Source organism: Sus scrofa, chromosome 10 (assembly GCF_000003025.6).
Source record: "Sus scrofa isolate TJ Tabasco breed Duroc chromosome 10, Sscrofa11.1, whole genome shotgun sequence".
In the NCBI taxonomy this organism is placed as follows: domain Eukaryota; kingdom Metazoa; phylum Chordata; class Mammalia; order Artiodactyla; family Suidae; genus Sus; species Sus scrofa.
Genome location: NC_010452.4, coordinates 17624730 through 17644247, shown reverse-complemented (window position 1 = coordinate 17644247; position 19518 = coordinate 17624730). Strand labels below are relative to the sequence as shown.

Below are 19518 nucleotides of genomic sequence, written 5' to 3'. Positions count from 1 at the left end.
CACTTTCCATGGCGGTAGTAAAGGTTACATGAGATATGACATAAAGGTGCTTCCTGAACCTTGAATTATTATAATTATCTTATTTTTATCAATAGCGTACACACTTATGATTCTTTTTTTTTTTTTTTGGTCTTTTTAGGGCCGCACATCTGGCATAAGGAAGTTCCCAGGCTAGGGGAGGAATACACTACAGCCACAGCAACACAGGATCTGAGCCGTATCTGCAACCTACACCAAAGCTCATGGTACTGCCAGATCCTTAACCCACTGAGTCAGGAGTCAGGTCAGGGATGGAACCCACAACCTCATGGATACTCTCTGGGTTTGTTACTGATGAGCCACAATGGGAACTCCAAGTACTTTGGTTCTATATTGTGTAAGGACACCTCCTCCTAATAAAATCAACCTCTGGTTCGAAAACTTGGGACACATCCTCCTTGACCCCCACATGGACCTGTCCTTACAGAACTTTGAGCCCTGATCCCGCCTCCTGTCTGTAAAATGCCACGTGGAAGGGGGCGGGCATGAACTCAACTGCTCGGGCGTATCTACCCTCGCCCCGCCCCCTGCCTAGAAGATGGGCACGGGGATCGGCAGTTGCAATGCCTCGCCTCTGCTGTCCGTCCCCCCACTTGCCTCTTTGGGCCCAGAGGAGAGGGAGGGGTGCAGACAGCCACCAGACACCTCCCTCCTCTACAAAGGACAAAAACAAAAGAAAACAAACATTTCGGGTTACAAGCAAACAGGAAGTAGGCAAAGGAAGTAAAAAATCTAGTTTGTTTCATCTAAGAGAAAGGCGAGTGTGCTGGAAAGGAGGTCATGATTGGAAAGGAACCGTGGCAGCACCTATGAAAGCAAAGAAAGAAAGCCTCTTGGCAGGAAGATCCCCCAGCTTAGCCTTCAAGTATTATTTATTTATAGCGAATTCATCTGTTTTTTTGGCTGCACCTGCGGCATGCAGAAGTTCCGGACCAGGGATCGAACCCGTGCTAGAGCATTGACAACACTGGGTCCTAAACTGGTAGGCCGCCAGGGAACTCAGACAGAGAATTCATCCTGACGGCATGCTAGCAGATGTTTGTCTCAGATACCTAGCTTCTCCTCCTCTAAGAACTATGGTGGCACAGGCGACCTGAGGGAAGCACACTGCTTTCCTGTTGCACAAAGGGGCCCCCTCCACAAGGCCAGCCCGGTGCCTTCACACAGTCCACAGCCTCTTTGCAGCCTCCTGCTCAATACACAGAAGTCTCAGTAAATGTCTAAATACTATGGGATTTTTTTTTTTAAATCAATATTTAAGTCTCAAAGCATGAGGCATATAGTGTTTCTCACTCTGCTTTGGCAAAAGTCAATTTCCTTCCTCTACTTTGCATCTGAGGAAATTTGGGCACAGGGAGGTGACCTGCCCTTCTTGGTGCTCAGAATAAGTCAGGTGTTCTGATGGGATCACAGCCCAGAGTTCCTTCCCCATTCCCACAGTGAAACCATCAGGCCATCTCTTTTCTTATCAAAGCATTTTTTTATTTTAATACTGAACTCACTGAATGGGCACAGTAAAACACAGTGAAAATTCACTTCTCCCCAGTGCCACACAATCAAGTCAATAAACTGAACTATTTCATGCTCCACAAAAGCAAGATAACACCAGGAGTTAAGATGGTTTATAAGCACCTACATTTCATCTAGTTCCAGGTCATCAACTAAGATACACATATGAGTTTTGGTTTTTGTTTTAGTTTTTTTTTTTAACTACTTAGCATAAAAAATATCTCGGCCATGAGATATTTCAAGTCAGACTTGAATAGCACATATACAAATTTTTTTTTTTCCAGCCACGCCTGTGGCATGTGGAAGTTCCCTGGCCAGGGATCCAACTCTCTCACCAGAGCAGTGACAACACCCCGTCCTTAACCAGCTGAGCCATCACAGGAGTCCCTGCACTCCTTTGACATAAATCATGTTTCAAACCCAAAATAAATACAATTTAGAAAATATCTACTTTCGATAGAAGAAAATAATAGCAAAAATTCATTGGTATTTGCCGATTATATGATCTTTACAAATGAAAAATCTTAAGGCCACCTGCTTTAGAAAAAGTTTTGACTCCAAACATTTCAGAGGCTGTTGTGCAAAAACTGGGATATGTAATCCTTTGGGTTGGAAATCCCTTTCTTATTACTGGAAGTATCAAAAAAGTCTGAGTCATCTTTTGGCTGGACTAGCAGAGACTGTAAGAAACAACAGGTGACTAAACCATGTAATCGATAAGGTCCCTTCCAACTGTGAGTTGCTACAATTTGAAGAGATGCAGGATGCAGTGGCTGTGAAGCCATTAACTTCCCCGTCACCCTCTGGGTGTGGAGTGGGTAAGGGGCTCCAGCTATGCTAATTGTTTCTGACCCTTCGGTGTCAGTTTCTCTCCACCCGGGCCCTGGATGTCTGTCCTCACCCCCAGTACAGCCCTCTCCAATTTGACAGAGGTAGTACGGCGGAAGCAATTGTCCCCACCAAGGTACTCTTCTACCCATTTATATCAAAAGCAATTATTTAAAATTGTGTTGCAATAAGATTGGAGGAAAAGCTCTAACCTGGGTTGAGATTTGGTAAAGTTTTGGTCGGCACAATAACTATCTGAACACTGTATACACCTTATTAGGTGCACCAGTATAGTTAAAATCAGGGGAGTTCCCACTGTGGCTCACAGATTAAGAACCCGACATAGTGTCAGTGAGGATGCAGGTTCGATCCCTGGCCTCCCTCAGTGGCTTAAGGATCTGGCTTGCAGTAAGCTGTGGTGTAGGTCGCCACAGATGAGGCTGGGATCCAGCATTGCTGTGGTTGTGGTGTAGGCTGGCAGCTGTAGGTCTGATTCGACCCCTAGCCTGGGAACTTCCATATGTCACACCTACGACCCTAAAAAAATTTTAAAAAATAAATAAATAACAACATTTCTGACATGTTAATTTAAAAAATATCACTCTTTATTTCTACATTTATGTATTTTTACATTTTATGTAACAGTTTTATTCAAACTCTTAGTGTATCTTCAATAAGACTTCCTGTGTCTAAGAGTTTGACTATTTTAGATACCTCTTGTAAGTAGAATCATGAAATATTTGTCTTTTTGCTGACTAGCATTTTCACATGGCATAATATTGTCCAGTTTCATCCATGCTGTAGTATATGACATTTCTTAAATGTTAGTGTTTTGGGAGTTCCTGTCATGGCTCCGTGGAAACGAATCTGCCTAGTATCCATGAGGACTCAGGTTCCATCCCTGGCCTCGCTCAGTGGATGAAGGATCCAGTGTTGCCGTGAGCTGCAGTGTGGGTCACAGTTGCAGCTCAGATCCTGCGTTGCTGTGGCTGTAGTGTAGGCCGGCAGCTGCAGCTCCGATTAGACCCTTAGCCTGAACTTCCATATGCTGTGGGTATGGCCCTAAAAAGACAAAAAAAATAATAATAATAATAAAAATTAAATGCACGTGTATTCAAATTTTTGATGTTCACAATTGTTACGATGTTCAAAACTATTTTGAGTCAAGTTAGGATGGGGCTTCGAAAGAAGTTTTCTTGTGCCTTTGTATCCTTGCTCAAAAACTATTTGCTGAATGGATGATTACCAGCTACAACAGTTTTAAAATACGTTAAACTTGGAATTTCTACAAACTCGGAATTACTGTAAACTTGGAATTTCTGAGCACATGAATCAGACCTATTATAAAACTCTTCACTCAAGCAGCACTTTGTAAATCTGAATTTCCCTATTTGCTACTATTCTGATACCCAGTCTTACAAGTAGAGTCTAATGACTGTGTTAAAACTGTGTTAAGTCTCAGAGGCAGGAGAGAAAGTGCAAGAAAAGCAAAGACAAATAACATTCTGTATTCCCACCAGCAATGCGTGTGAGTTCTAACTTGCCAGCATTAAACATTTTCAGACTTTCAAACTTTAGCCATTCCAGTGGATGTTGTAGTGGTACCTTATTATTATTATTTTTTCCGCCCTTTGTCTTTTTAGGGCCACACCTGGGGCACATGGAGGTTCCCAGGCTAGGGGTGGAATCGGATCTGCAGCTGCTGGCCCACACCACAGCCACAGCAACGCCAGACCTGAGCCGCGTCTGTGACCTACACCACAGCTCACAGCAACGCCAGATCCGTAACCCACTGAGCAAGACCAAGGATGGAACCTTAGTCCTCATGGACACGGGTCAGATTCGTTTCCACTGAGCCACGACGGGAACTCCTGTAGTGGCTCCTTATTATCCTCAATGACCAGAGCTAATCATCATCTCTTATGTGCTGATTAGCCACTTACACATTTTCTTCTATAAAATGTCTATTCAGATCTTTACCTATTTTTAAAATTAGGTTGACTGCTTTCTTTATATTAGTTGAAACAGACATTCATGTATTCTGGACACACGATCAGATAAATTATTTTTCAAATACCCCCCACATCTGTGACTTGTATTTGTTTTTAGCTCTGTCGTTTGATGAGCAAAGTTTTTTTTTTTTTTAAGATTTCTAATACTGATCAAATTAATCACTGTTTTTCCTTTATGGTTCATGCTTTATTGTGTCTTAATTAAGAAATCTTTGGCTAACCCTAGAAGTTATTACAGCTTGAGCTCTCATGTTCACTTCTATGATCCATTTCCAATTAACTTTGGGGTATGGCGTGAAAGAGTGCCGAAGTTTGTTACCTTTTGATTCAGATACCTGTTTGTTCCAACACTACTTATTGAAATGCTTGTCCATTTTTCATTGCATCACCTTGACACCTTTGTCAAAGATAGAAGGGTGGTGTTATTTCTGGATTCTCTCTCTAGTCTGCTCCACTGATCCACACGTGCACAAGTGTACACAGTGTCACACTGGGCAGGATACCACAAACTATGTGTACAAATATCACACAAGCCCGATTGCTGCACCTTCAGAGTAAATCTTGCTAGTGTAAGTCCAACTTTGCCCTTTCTTGCCAAAATTATTTTGGTGGCTCTAGGTCCTTTGCTTTTCCACCAAATGCAAGATTGATTGATTCCATGCAAGAATCAGCTTGTAAATTGCTTCAAAAAAGTTTGCTATGATTTGGTCGAAAAGGTGCATCTGTTGACCAATCTGAGAACTGCCACCTTTACAATATTGAGCTCTCCAATTCACAAGCGTGTATTGTGTGCATTAGTGCAACAGTGGTAAGCAGAGCTGCCTTCCACAAATGTGTATCCATCTATTGATTTAGACATTAATTTCCCTTTACAATGTTTGCTGACTTTATCACCTATCATTCGTTAAAGGTATTCATTATATATCTTTTTATGCTATTGTAAATGGAACTGTTTACTTCATTTCATTTTTCTAATTGTTAATTTCTAGTTCCTAGAGATACAATTAATTTGGTATGCTGACTTCGTAGCTTGCGACCTGGATAAATTCACATAATTAGTTCTAACGGCTTTTTGGTGAATTTTTCAGTATTTTCTAAATGAACAATCATAGTGTTTGAAATAAAGAGTTTCACTTCTTCTTTTCCAAACCATGTATCTTTTGTTATTGTTTCTTGCCTTGTTGCACTAGCTAAGACTTCAAGCACAATGATGAACAGGAGTGATGAACGTAGGTATTCCTGATTTTAGGCGGAAAGCACGAGCTTTCGCCACTGAGTACGATGTTAGCCTTAGGCTTTTTAAAGATGCCCTTAGCCAGGTTAAGAGGATTCCTTTTATTCTTAGTTTGCTGGGTACTTTAATCTTTGATGGGTGTTGAATTTTTCAATGCTTTTTTTGTATTTATGGAAATGATCATATAGTTTATCTACTTTGTTCTGTTAATGTTGTAAATTACATTAATTGGTGTTAAGCCAACCTTAAATTCCTGGGATACACCCAACTTGCTCATGATGTGTTAGCCTTTTCAACATACTGTCGAAATTGACCTGGTAAAATTTTATTCAGGGTTTTTTGCATCTATGTTAATAAGGTCCATAGTTTTCTTGTAATATGGTTGGTTTTGGTATCTTGAAAAAATGAGTTGGAAAGTGTTCTTTCCTATTATATCTTCAAAAAGATTTTTGGGGAGTTCCCGTCGTGGCGCAGTGGTTAACGAATCCGACTAGGAACCATGAGGTTGCGGGTTCGGTCCCTGCCCTTGCTCAGTGGGTTAACGATCAGGCGTTGCCCTGAGCTGTGGTGTAGGTTGCAGACGCGGCTCGGATCCCGCGTTGCTGGGACTCTGGCGTAGGCCAGTGGCTACAGCTCCGATTCGACCCCTAGCCTGGGAACCTCCATATGCCGCGGGAGCGGCCCAAAGAAATAGCAAAAAGACAAAAAAAAAAAAAAAATTAAAAAATAAAAAAAAAGATTTTTGGATAGAACTGGCACTACTTCCTCCATAAATGTTTGAGAGAATTCCCCAGTGAAGTCATCGGAATCTCTGGTTTTCTTTGCAGGAAAATTTTTCATTGTAAGTTTCATTTTGGTAATTGATATAGGGCTATTCAAATTCTCCAGTTTTTCTTAGGTCAGTTTTGGCAATTTGTGTCTCTCAGGGAGTTTGTCCATTTTGTCTAGGTTGCCAGATGTATTGGCATAAAGTTTTTTTATAATATTTCCTATTATCCTTTTAAAATGTCTAGAGGAGGAGTTCTCTTGTGGCGCAGTGGGATAAGGTGTTATTACTGCTGCAATTTGGGTCACTGCTTATGGCATGTGTTCAACCCCTGGCCCAGCCACAAGCACTGTCAACAACAACAACAAAAGTCTGAAATAATAATAATAATCCTTCCTTAAATCTGTGTTTTTTTGTTTTTTTTTTTTTTTTTTTGCTTTTTAGGGCCACACCCACAGCATATGGAGGTTCCCAGGCTAGGGGTCTAATAGGAGCTGCAGCTGCCAGCCTCCACCACAGCCACAGCAGCTCTCCAGATTGGAGTGGCGACTGCAACCTACACGATCTAGATGTTTAGCATTATGTAGGTTTGATTTTCTAAAAGTATTTGATACATACAAATATCTGTGTGCTTTTTTTCCTCTCAATTATTTGGAAAACTTCAAAAAGGGGAGTCATACACAAAGCTTTCTAAGCATATTGCTAGATTTAATCTGAATAAACTGCGTTGTGTACAAGTACAGGAAAGCATTTAGTGAGTTTAGACAGCTCAGCAACTGGGTCTATAACTGTTCTAAATATCTGTAATTTTCACAACTTGCATCAATGCACCAAAGACAAGGGCAAAGACAGAGTGAACGCTGGGAACTGAACATCTCCCGTGGCCAACTGCCCAAACCAGTGGGGGCATTTAGGTAGAGAGCCACCTACAGAGCAAGCAAACCCAAAGATGCACTGAGTGCCCCGCCAGTAACAGCTGGTTCCTCACAGTTATTCAATTTAATCCTCATACAAACACTACGATATTGGCGCGATTCCTTTTGCACATGTGGAACCAGGTCTTGAAAGATTAAGTGGCTCCGCAAAGGCCACATGACTACAAGCGGTAGTTAGGGAATTGGAATCTAGATCTCTGGACATTAGACGTAGTTATTTCTTCTACCTTCACCAAGAAATCTACAGGTCAGGAGTTGGCAAACTTTTTCTGTAAAGGGCCAGACAGCAAATCTTTTAAGCATATGCATAAGACCGTATGCAAATCATATGGTCTCTTAACTGCTCTTATGGTGAGTAAACAGCCATAGACAATGCAGACGTATATGAGTCCAGCTGTGTTCCCATCAAACTTCATTTACGAAAATGGGTGGAGGATTAGATTTAGCCCGGGGTTGTAGGGGTCGTAGTTTGCCAATCCCTGCTACAGTTTAAAGATACCCGCAAATTACGAAGGCATTAGGCTCTATGGTTTCCCCTTTTCTGACTTTCAGAGGTCTTTTTTCATTACTGTTCCATTTACTCTACGCGATTACATGCAATAATTATGATTTCACTCTAGGTTCATCTTCCAGTTTCTATCACTTACACGGTGCCAACTTTCCTTTCCCTAATAAATTCTTTTTTTTTTTTTTTTTTTTTTTTTGTCTTTTTGCTATTTCTTGGGCCGCTCCCGCGCAGCATATGGAGGTTCCCAGGCTAGGGGTCGAAGCGGAGCTGTAGCCACCAGCCTACGCCAGAGCCCCAGCAACGCGGGATCCGAGCCGCGTCTGCAACCTACACCACAGCTCAGGGCAACGCCGGATCATCAACCCACTGAGCAAGGGCAGGGATCGAACCCGCAACCTCATGGTTCCTAGTTGGATTCGTTAACCACTGCGCCACGACGGGAACTCCCCCTAATAAATTCTAAATGTGTTCGTTAACACTTTAAGGGAGTGATCAACACCTTGTTATAAATTGTGAGGACCAGTGCAGAAAAATAAGATTTTTTTCCCCTCTACTCAGTAAAAACAGCTTTACTGGATCCTAAAATGGAAAAACAATTTCCTGCTTTATTGCATATTTTTAAATGCTAATGGAAAATTGGTACTGCTTTTTAGTTACCAAAATGCTAAGGTGGAGCAACAGTCATCTTTCTAACCTTCCACCTGCTTTAGGATTCAAAGCAGGTCTTCTTGCATTCTGTCATTTTTCTTGGAAGCAGTCTGAAGTAGGTATTATTAGGAAGACACTGATTCTCACAGAGTCACATTCCCTCTCTTCTGTGTAACGCTAAACAAGCAAGCACAGGGCTGGGTGCAAGGAATAAGGACATAAATAAAAACACACCTCCTTGCCTTTCTCCTTATCCTCTGTGTTGACCCTTGGCCTCCACCAAAAGCCACATATCTAGATAAGCAGTTCTGAAAAGGTTCTTCTCCTGGTGGTAGCTTATTCCCCCTCAAGCCTCTGCCTTGTTGAACTGAAAGCTGTACTTGAAATTAGATCAGACACTTTTCTGGAAGACCCAACACAGCATGAAGCTCTCTGGCCTTGGGCTGCTCATCACTGCCTTCCAGAATAAGTCCTTCCAGCAACGCATCTACACTATTACAAATAATCTTTTTCCTTTTTAGGGCCACACCTGTGGCATATGGAAGTTCCCAGGCTAGGGGTCGAATCGGAGCTGCGGCTGCCGACCTACACCACAGCCACAGCAACGCGGGATCCAGGCCACATCTGCGACTTACACTGCAGCTCACAGAAATGCCAGATCCTTAACCCAGAGTGAGGCCAGGAATTGAACCCACATCCTTATGGATATTAGTTGGGTTCTTAACTGCTAAGCCACAACAGGAACTCCTTTTTTTTTTTCTTTTGGCCATGCCCACAGCATGCCAAAGTCCCTGGGCCAGGGAGCAAACCTGTACCACACCAATACCAAAAAATAAACAACCCCATCAAGAAATGGGCAGAAGATCTAAACAGACAATTCTCCAAAGAAGACATACGGATGGCCAAAAAACACATGAAAAGATGTTCAACATCACTCATCACTAGAGAAATGCAAATCAAAACCACGATGAGGTACCACCTTACACCAGCCAGAATGGCCATCATCAAAACGTCTACAAACAATAAGTGCTGGAGAGGGTGTGCAGAAAAAGGAACCCTAGTACACTGTTGGTGGGATTGTAAATTGGTGCAACTACTGTGGAAAACAGTAATGGAGATGCCTCAGAAAACTAAACATAGAACTACCATTGGATCCAGCAATCCCACGCCTGGGCATCTATCCAGAGAAAACCATGACTCGCAAAGACACATGTACTCTGAGGTTCATTGCAGCACTCTTTGCAATAGCCAAGACATGTCCGTCGACAGAGGATTGGATCAAGAAGATGTGATACATATATACAATGGAATATGACTCAGCCATTATAAGGAATGAAATACCAGCATTTTTAGCAACAAGGATGGGCCTAGAAATTATCATGCTAAGTGAAGTCAGCCATACAATGAGACACCAACATCAAATGCTTTCACTGACATGTGGAATCTGAAAAAAGGACACGCTGAAGTTCTTTGCAGAACAGATACTGACTCACAGACTTTGGAAAACTTACAGTTTCCAAAGGAGACAGTTTGAGGGGTGGGGGGGACGCACTGGGGGTATGGGATGGAAATCCTATAAAATTGGATTGTGATGATCATTGTACAACTATAAATGTAATAAATTCATTGAGTAATAAAAAATTATAATAAGATGATTCCCAAAAAACCCTGCACCACAGCAGTGGCCCGAGCCACAGCAGTGACGACACTGGGGCCTTAACCTCCTAAGCCACCAGGGAACTCCCCAATAATCATTTTTAAAATTCAATCTCAAGTTCGTTATTATGCTTACTGCTGGTTCTGAAAGTTAGTTTTATTTCCCCAAATAAATTCTGTACAGTCTCTATTGCTCTTATCCTTTTTGAATGACATTATTTACTATATTGCCTTCATCTGTCAATATTCTTTCCACATATAGTAAGTTCCCTGTGTCTGCTGATCTTTCTTCAACTAATGATAAAGAGTGTAAGATCTAAAGAGAGGTCCTTCCTTGATCCTTGGTATTACTTGCTCATAGCCATTTCCTTCAGATCTGATAAGAATTCTTGCATATCTTGCTGATTTGCTCATTTGCATATAGCCATCCTAATGCCTTCACTGAGCAGATGCAGTTGTTTAGGGCCTTTTTTGCTTCAGGTAAGGATTTTTTATTTTAATCACAAGAAGCCAGAGTCTCCCAAAGAGGCTGCTGGATGAAACTTCTTTAGCATTACTTACCTCTGCAATCAGATCATGGAGCTCTCCTTCACTAGGGCAGCATCCTAAAGACCTGATAATTGTCCCAATCTCTCTGGGGGAGAAAGAAAAAAAAAAGTAGTCAAGAGTTTTAGAACAGAAACTCTGGGAGTTCCAGTCGTGGCGCAGTGGTTAACAAATCCGACTAGGAACCATGAGGTTGCGGGTTCGGTCCCTGCCCTTGCTCAGTGGGTTAAGATCCGGCGTTGCTGTGAGCTGTGGTGTAGGTGCAGACGCGGCTCGGATCCCCGTTGCTGTGGCTCTGGCGTAGGCCAGTGGCTACAGCTCCGATTCGACCCCTAGCCTGGGAACCTCCATATGCCGCGGGAGCAGCCCAAGAAATAGCTAAAAAAAAAAAAAGACCAGAAACTCTGAAAAGGCAAGCGCTACATTTCTCTAGATTATTCAGAGCAGGTGTAGTACAGCAAACAAAGCCACTCGGTAAATACTGCCTCCGAAGGAGGGAAGATCCTTTCTGGGGAAAGGAAAAGGCAGATAGTGAACCCAGGAGAGAAGAAAGAAGTGCTTGTGTTGACTGGCAAGTGCCTGAGCCAAAATCAAAACGTTTTAGAAAAGGAAAAGAGGAGTTCCCATTGTGGCTCAGTGGGTAAGAACCTGGCTAGTATCCATGAGGAAGCGGGTTTGATCCATGGCCTTGCTCAGTGGTTTAAGGATCTGGCATGGCTGTGGCTGTGGGATAGGCCGGCAGCTACAGCTCTGATTCGACCCCTAGCCTGAGAACTTAGATATGCCACAGGTGCAATCCTTAAAAAAGTAAAAAAAAAAGAATCCAATTACAGTGGCTCTGGTCACTGTGGAGGTGCAGGTTCCATCCCACGCAGTGGGTTAAAGTATCCAGCGTTGCCAGAGCTGTGGTATAGCTCGAAGCTGTGGCTGGGATTTCATCCCTGGCCCAGGAACGTACATATGCCATGGGTATGGCCATTTAAAAAAAAAAAAAAAAAAAAATGCCGGGGGGGGGGGCGGTGGAAGGAAGGGAAAGTAAAAAAATAGAGAAAGAAACGTCAGCCCCTTAGTAAGGGTCAAATATGAGTCATCAAAATGTAAAGCACAGAAAAAGACTGACATTGTTTTGACAAAAAAGAAATGTGTAAATTTTAAATATGTCCAGATACTTTTGAATATGAAGGAAATTGCCATTAAAAGATTGTAAAATTGGGTAGGAAATATAGTAGGCACTCAATAAATGTTTCTGAATGAATTAAAAAAAAAAAGTAAAGCACAGCTGTTGGCAGAGTAGCCCTCAATTCACATGAATTATGCTCCCCCTCCGCCACAGTAATGTAATTCAATTCAGCAAAAAAATCCTAAGAAGAGTATAAACGGTATTCAGTACTCCCTGGATACTGAGACAGGGAATTTATAGCAGATTATTAACTATTTCCACTTAACATGATTACCAATGTGTGATCTTTTGAATGTTAATTTCACAAACATTCACTTAACTACAGCATTGAACTGTGCCATTCTGGCGAATATTGGTGGCATTATATTTCCTTCCTACTTTACTGCGAAAACATTTTTAAATGAGAATTTTTAAGTTCTTCACTTAAAGAGCCTTCGGGGTGAGCATCAACTTAAGAGAAAAACCTAAAGTCAGTAACCATGGAAGACAGGGTTCTTAAATGTTCACTGACCGCTCTGAAGGCCAACGAAACGTGTAACGTCTTCCTGTCAGCTCAATGTCACATCTCCCTGAGCACCGTGGTCTCCACGCTTCTGCACTGCTCTGCACGTCCACATCCCTCACTGAGGCAGGATCTGAATGTGATGCTCTTACGACAAACTAAAAACACTTTATGAAATTATACCTCCTCTGAAGAAGCCCCCAAAGATGGCCCGTGAAACTGGCTAGCATCAAAGTGGTAATGTGGTACTGTGACGGCACATTGCATACGTTAGCAGTTAAAGAGGAGGGGACGATGGAGTTCCCGTTGTGGCGCAGTGATTAACGAAACCGACTAGGAACCCTGAGGCCTTGCTTAGTGGGTTAAGGATCCGGCGTTGCCGTGAGCTGTGGTGTAGTTCTCAGATGCGGCTCGGATCCCGTGTTGCTGTGGCTCTGGTGTAGGCCTGCGGCTACAGCTCCAATTGGACCCCTAGCCTGGGAATCTCCATATGCCGTGGGAGCGGCCCTAGAAAAGGCAATAAGACAAAAAAAAAAAAAAAAAAGGAGGAGGGGACAAAAAATACATTTGCCACGTATTCAGATTTCTCCCCTCTAACCTTCCAGTCCTTCTGTCACACGAATCAGAGAACTGCTTCAACTCCAGACACGGAAAGACAAGAATAAGAGCTGCCTGAATGCAGAAGCAAAGGGAGGGAAGGAAGGGATGAGAGAGCCTGGACGCTCCTGCAGGTGAGGCACCTCGGGGAGCAGAGATGGGGAAAAAGAGAGCTCCAGGCCCGCGCCGTGTTAAGGCAGTAGCCACGCCTCCATTGACCTCTGGAGTGCTGGAAATGGGACCAGCCCAGGTGGAAATGGGCTCTAAGTGAAAAACAGACATGGATCTCAAAAACTTCATATGGAAAAAAATGTAAAATAACTTAATTTTAAAATCGATTACATGTGGAAATCATAATATTTTGGACATACTGGTTTAAATAAAACATACTGTTAAAATTAATTTTTCTTTTCTTTTTAGGGCCACATGTGCGGCACATGGAGGGTCCCAGGCTAGGGGTCGAATCAGAGCTGCAGCAGCCGGCCTGCACCACAGCCACAGCAACGCCAGATCTGAGCCTCGCCTGCGACCTAAGCCGCAACTTGTATCAACGCCAGATCCTCAACCCACTGAGCAAAGCCAGGGATTGAACCCATGTCCTCATGGATACTAGTCGAGTTCTTAACCCGTCTGAGGAACAGTGCAAATGCCTTCTTTTCCTTTTTTTTATATGGCTACTACAAAATTTTAAGTTATATATGTAATACTCCTTTTGAAGAGTATTTTTCTAGGGAGCAGCTGTCATCATGGTTCAGACTTTGTGAAGGCAGGTACATAAAGAGAAACTAAGAATTACTCGTGCAGGGTTGGCAACGCAGTCAAGCCCCCCCTCCCCTTGCCCAGTGCCACTCTCAGAAACTCTAAGCCATATTTAACTGAAGTCCTTTGTCAGTGACCCAAGAGTCTCATGTTTTCTGCTAACACGCATGAAACAGTAGCAGGCTAACCCCCTAGCTGGTGGGTAGGGTAAAGTCGGGGTACAGGCTGGCCATGTACAAGGATGGAAAGCACAGGAGAAAACCCAGCTGGAGACACAGGTCTGGTACCCAAGCCACAGGAGCAGAAGAGCTCCTTTGAGCAGGGCATCTCGGCTGGAGAGACGATGCCCCTGGAAGAGCTCAGGCGCCCGTGCTGAAGCAGTGGTCCAAGGCCCAGGATGCTGGGGAGACCCAGAGAAGGGGAGCCGGGGGTACGCGGAGACTCGGAAGAGGCTGGTGTCCCGGAAGCTACGTGGGAAGACTGAGTCATGCGTGGCATCGAATGCTGCTGAGAGGTCAAGCAAGGCAAGGTCTGAGCAACAACGACTGGGTTTAGTCACGAAGAACAGCTGTGGTTTCAGACCCAGGAGGTTTCAGGTGACAGAGGGGGAGGAATTCCGTTGTACTGGGTGCCGGTGGAGGGATCCACCAGGGGAAGCGGAAGAAGGGACGTCAACGAGGATTTTTTTTTTTTTTAATTTAAGACCAGAAAGATGTGAGTCCATTTTAATACTAATGGGAATGGGCCGCTGCCAACGAGAAGGCTGAAGAGGGCACTGTCCCCTGAGCAGGTGGGCTTCCCGAGGAGGCAGGAAGGGCTGGGCCAGGCGCTCTGTGCTATGTCCACCCAGCCATCCGATCTGAGGCCCTGCCACCTGCAATCTGCCACCTTTCAGGGGTGGCTCCACGCTCCACGTCCCCTCAAAGGACCCGTCACCCCCTTCCTTCCTTCCGAGCGCATCCAGCCAGACTGCCTCACTGCTTTGGCAGAGCACAGCATGCAAAGCCTAATGAAGTCTTCTAAGCATCAAGCAGCTTCTCTCTCTCTAGTCCTGAAACTCAGAGGCCTGTGATGAAGAACAAGGCAAAGACCCTTTGGCTGATGAGTCCACGGTGGCCTAAAGAACAGGACAAAAAATCAAGAGCTCACCTGCACGCTAATGACAGGGCTGCCAGCTCCCCCGCCGGCGCCTGTGGAAAGCTCATCTCTCTTCCTCTGGGCCCTGGGCTCTGGACGCTGTGCTCGGGATCCCCGTGGCTGAGCTGGACACAGAGAAAGGGGATGCTGTCCCCGTCTTTAGGCCTGGACAGCACCGCAGCACAATGGTTTTCCTTGCCCTTGTTTTTCCTCAGGACAGCAGCAGCCTTGGGGTCCTGGGGCAACCTGAGAGAGGACAAGCAGGAGCCACCCAAACTGCCAAGGCTGAACTTTCCCTGGTCTGGGCATGTGGGGAAATAGGATCTGACTGGATTTAGACAAATAAAGAAATGGGACACAGGAGTTCCCGTTGTGGCTCAGCGGCAATAAATCTGACTAGTATCCATGAGGACGCAGGTTCGATCCCTGGCCTCACTTGGTGGGTTAAGGATCTGGCGTTGCCATGAGCTGTGGTGTAGGCTGGCAGCTGCAGCTCCGATTCCACCCCTAGCCTGGGAACATCCATATGCCACATGCGCAGCCCTAAAAAGCTGAAAGAGAAAGAAAGAAAGATAGATGTGTCCCATTTAAATAAATAAATAAATAAATATTTAAAAAAAAAAAAAAGATAGGACACATCTTTTAACCTCCAGCCTGTTGTGCACTTCATCTCTGTAACCCTCCTTTGGGGCCTGGGAGTAGCTGATGAGACGTTCCCTCGGCGCAGTCCAGGCAAGGTCCTCTGCGAGAGGGGTGGGGAGGCAGAGAGGCCACTTCACCGTTCCTGGGCTCCTTCCCCCGACGCACCCCCCACCACCCTGCCTCCCCAGGCAGCCCTACTTCCAGATGCGAGCCCTGCGCTGGCGCTCACGTTCTAAACCCCGAGCTTTACCTGCTCTCCCGGACACTGCCTGCCCGCCCCTCCAGAACCCACTCCATTCTTCTCCGGCTCCATCTCCCCGAGGGCCTGACCTCTGCTACTTCCCTGGCTCCCCTGCCCCCTGGCTTCCTGTGGCAGTTGCTCAACACAAGGCAGATGGCTGCAGTTTTCTGTTGCTGAGTCACAAACCGCCCAAAAGGTAGGGGCTTAAACAACCATAGGTTCTTATTTTTCACAATTCGGTGGGTTGGCTGGATGGTTTCTGCCCTGGGCTCCCTCGAACTGTGTTTAGTCCTTAATTCGTCTACACATATGGTTGCTCAACATTCTCCAGTCACCCAGGTTCTAGAAGACAGTCAGACTGCCATTATCATCGCCCTGGATTCTGGGCCCCTTAACCCTCCATCCTGCCTGCGCTATTGATCCATAACCCCGAGCATCTCTAGTTTTCTCTTTCCTGTTCCTGCAAAGCTGGAAAAAATAATTAACCCCAAAAGCCATAGCCCACTACAAATTCACGCCATCCAGCATCAAGGTCCTGGATGTTGCCTGGAAATCCTTTCTTTCACCTCCTGTTGATTCCCTAGCAAATTCCTCCCCAAACAGCTATTCTGAATTCTCTCTTGCCTCAAGCTCCAAAGCACTGACCTCCTGAATCTCAGCAGAAAACCCTGTCACCTAGGTCCCTGACCAAATGAGAACTGCTGAGCTTGGCAGCATCACTGACCCCCCCCCCCCCCGACCACCCGCTTCGTCAGCTCAAGCACATGTAAACCACCAACATGGACCTCTCCTAGTTCCCGGGGGACAGCGCCCCTCCTGGCTCGCAGACAACCGCCTTCTTGCTGGGCCCTCACGTGGTGGGGGGAGAGCAGGTTCCAGGTTCCCTCTCCTGCGAGGGCCCTAATCCCATCATAGGGGCTCCCCTCTCAGGCCCTCATCTAAACGTCATCACTTCCCAAAGGTCCCACCTCCAAACACCATCACACTGGGCTTAGGGCCTCAGCATAGGAACCTGAGAAGGACTCGAACACCAGTCCGTGACACCGCCTTTGCAGGCTCTCCCCTCTCATCGCGGAACAAGTGTGGACACATGTCCCTGATGCTCTCGACTCTGGGGAAATAAAAAGCGGCCTTCTCAATAAAGCTAACCAATTTTTGTGTTTCTTCTAGTCTTGCTTCTTCTTTTTAACACACCTGCCTCTCTCTCTCTCAGCATCTTCTTTATTCGTTTTTATCGGTTGTTCCTCTTTTGTAAAAAAAGGAGCCGAAAAGAAGTTTGGAAAGAAAGCTGTAAAACATTCACCTATCTTCTTCATCTTGAAAAAAATTTCTGGAGGGGCCCTACCACGTCCAACCATTTGATTTCTCAGCTTCCGTTCGCTATCACAATACTTCTTATCTTGCAACTGTCAATTCCATTTCCCACCCCTGCACTCCATGCCTGACCCCTCTGCAAAATCCTGCCACCACCGGCTCTCTAGCCACCAGTCAGTCCAGGTCTCTCTCGCTCCCTGGTTCCCTGTGACCCACCCTTCTTCCTATGACCCCCTCCAGTGCCCCTGCCCTGGACCCCTGGTCACAAGACAATCTTGACTGTTAAAAAAAAATATAACAGAAGGCTAAGAGAATAGGAAGGAGCTTAGATTTGGACAAAAAGACCACTGGGGATCTTAATAATAACACGTGCAGAGGAGAGAGGAAGAGAAGTCCCCCTTCGAAGGGCCAGTGGGAAGAAAACTGAGCCCACAGGTACAGAAACACAATTGAGGAGAAAGCTCAGTTCTTACTCTGTGCCGCCCACGGCTCCAGCACAGCGTGTCTATCATCAACTCGCTTAACCCTCACAATCCAGGAGGTAGGTACGACTACTATCTCCATCTTACAGATGAGGAAACTAAAACCCAAAGACGTTACACAACTTGCCTGGGGCCAATCAACTATACTTACAAAAGTATAGTTGATTGACGATGTAGTGTTAATTTCTGCTGCACAGCAAAGTGTATATGTGTGCGTATATACATGTATGTAAGTCTATATAGACAGATACACGTATATATTCTTTCTCACATTCTTCCCCGTTACGGTGTATCAGAGGATACTGAACACAGTTCCCCGTGCTCTACAGTAGGACCTTATTGCTTATCCATCCTATATATGATCACGTGCATCTGTACAGCCAGTATAGTAAAGCAACCATTTCTTCAGGACAAGGAGCTGTGGAGAAGTCTGATGAAAGGGCTAAGCAGACCATGGGGATGAGAACAGAAACGAAGTCTCTCCTAATGTGAGAAAAGTTCATGAATTAGCTTTCTGGCTTAGGAATGGACATCTCCTCCAGGATTCCTAAAAAATGGACTTAGCATCTCACTCCTTTTTTTTTTTTTTCTTTTGCTGTACCTGCAGCATTTGGAGGTTCCCAGGCTAGGGGTCGAATCAGAGATGCAGCTACCGGCCTTCACCCCAGCCAGAGCCATGCAGGATCCGAGCCGCGTCTGTGACCTACACCACAGCTCACGGCAATGCCAGATCCTTAACCCACTGAGCGAGGCCAGGGATCGAACCCACAACCTCATGGTTCCTAGTCGGATTTGTTTCTGCTGCGCCATGATGGGAACTCCTCACTCATCTCCCTTATGCCAGGATCATGATCTGTATGGAAGTGAGAAAAAACATCTCCTCAAAACAGCTTATGTTACAAAGGAGGAAAACGGTGCCACAGAAACGTCAGGTAATTTCCCCAAGATGCTAGTCAGCAGTGGAAATGGGGTTCAGACACACACAGGCTGGAACCCACACTCTTAACCACTGCACACAGCTGTCTCTCAGACATCTCAACAGAGCATTTAGTTAGACTTAAAGGAGAACTTCTCGATTATAAAAAGGTGCTTCTAAAGAAAGCTGTGGATGTGCTACCCCATGGGAGCCTTACAGATCGACCCAGGGATCACAGACTGATGACCCAAGGAACAAATGAGGCTCTCGGACACTGTTTTGTTCAGCACAACACTGGTTTGCTTTATTTGTTTAGAGAGGACATACCTGAATATCATGAGAAATATCTTATATTTCTGATTCACACAATTATATTCTAAGCCTGGTCCATGTAGAGAGCTGTGTTTATCACTCCTGGAAAATATCAATTTTTTACTGTTTAGGGGTCTACCTGCAAAATGCAGAGGAAGGAGCCAAATGACTTTTTTTTTTTTTCTTTTGAGAGCTGCACCTGCAGCATATGGAAGTTCCCAGGCTAGGGGTCCAATCGGAACTGCAGCTGCCGGCCTACCCCACAGCCACAGCAACACCAGATCCGAGCCACATCTGTGACCTACACCACTGCTCACGGCAATGCCAGATCCTTAACCCACTGAGTGGGGGCAGGGATTGAACCTGCGTCTTCGTGGATACTAATCAGATTCCTTTCCACTGAGCTACGACGGCAACTCCCCCAAATGACTTCTTAAAGTTCTCCCCAAGTGCTCTGATTCTAGGATTGTTTTTAAAAACACATATACACAAAACCTGTGGCTTATGTAAAAGAATGTTTTTGTTCTCAGAAGATATATGTTGGAATATTTCAGGGAAAAGGTCCCAGTGTCTACAACTTACTCTCAAATAGTCCCAGCGAAATGAAAATAATGATAAAATGCACAAATACATACATATGGAGAGAGGGTACGCAAGCAAAAGCAAAAACGTGGCAAAACGTTAAGAACTGGTGAATCTAGGCGAAGGTACACAAGAGTTCAAGTGCACCATTTAGAATTTATCTGTAAGTTTGA

General features: G+C 44.9%; 1 protein-coding gene across 4 annotated transcripts in view; it reads right to left on the bottom strand.

The window, feature by feature from the left end:
- The window catches only part of EFCAB2 (EF-hand calcium binding domain 2), a 97046-nt gene that overhangs the window by 11022 nt on the left and 66506 nt on the right, over positions 1-19518 (bottom strand). For 2 of the 4 annotated variants that reach the window (XM_005653792.3, XM_003130566.4), the window contains one exon: positions 10697-10769. In XM_005653792.3, coding sequence (XP_005653849.2) covers positions 10697-10769 — 73 coding nt within the window. Of the gene's footprint in view, positions 1-10696; positions 10770-14868; positions 14982-15748; positions 18156-19518 lie in introns of those variants that run through there. The other 2 variants (XM_021064465.1, XM_013978388.2) reach the window with 2 other exon arrangements.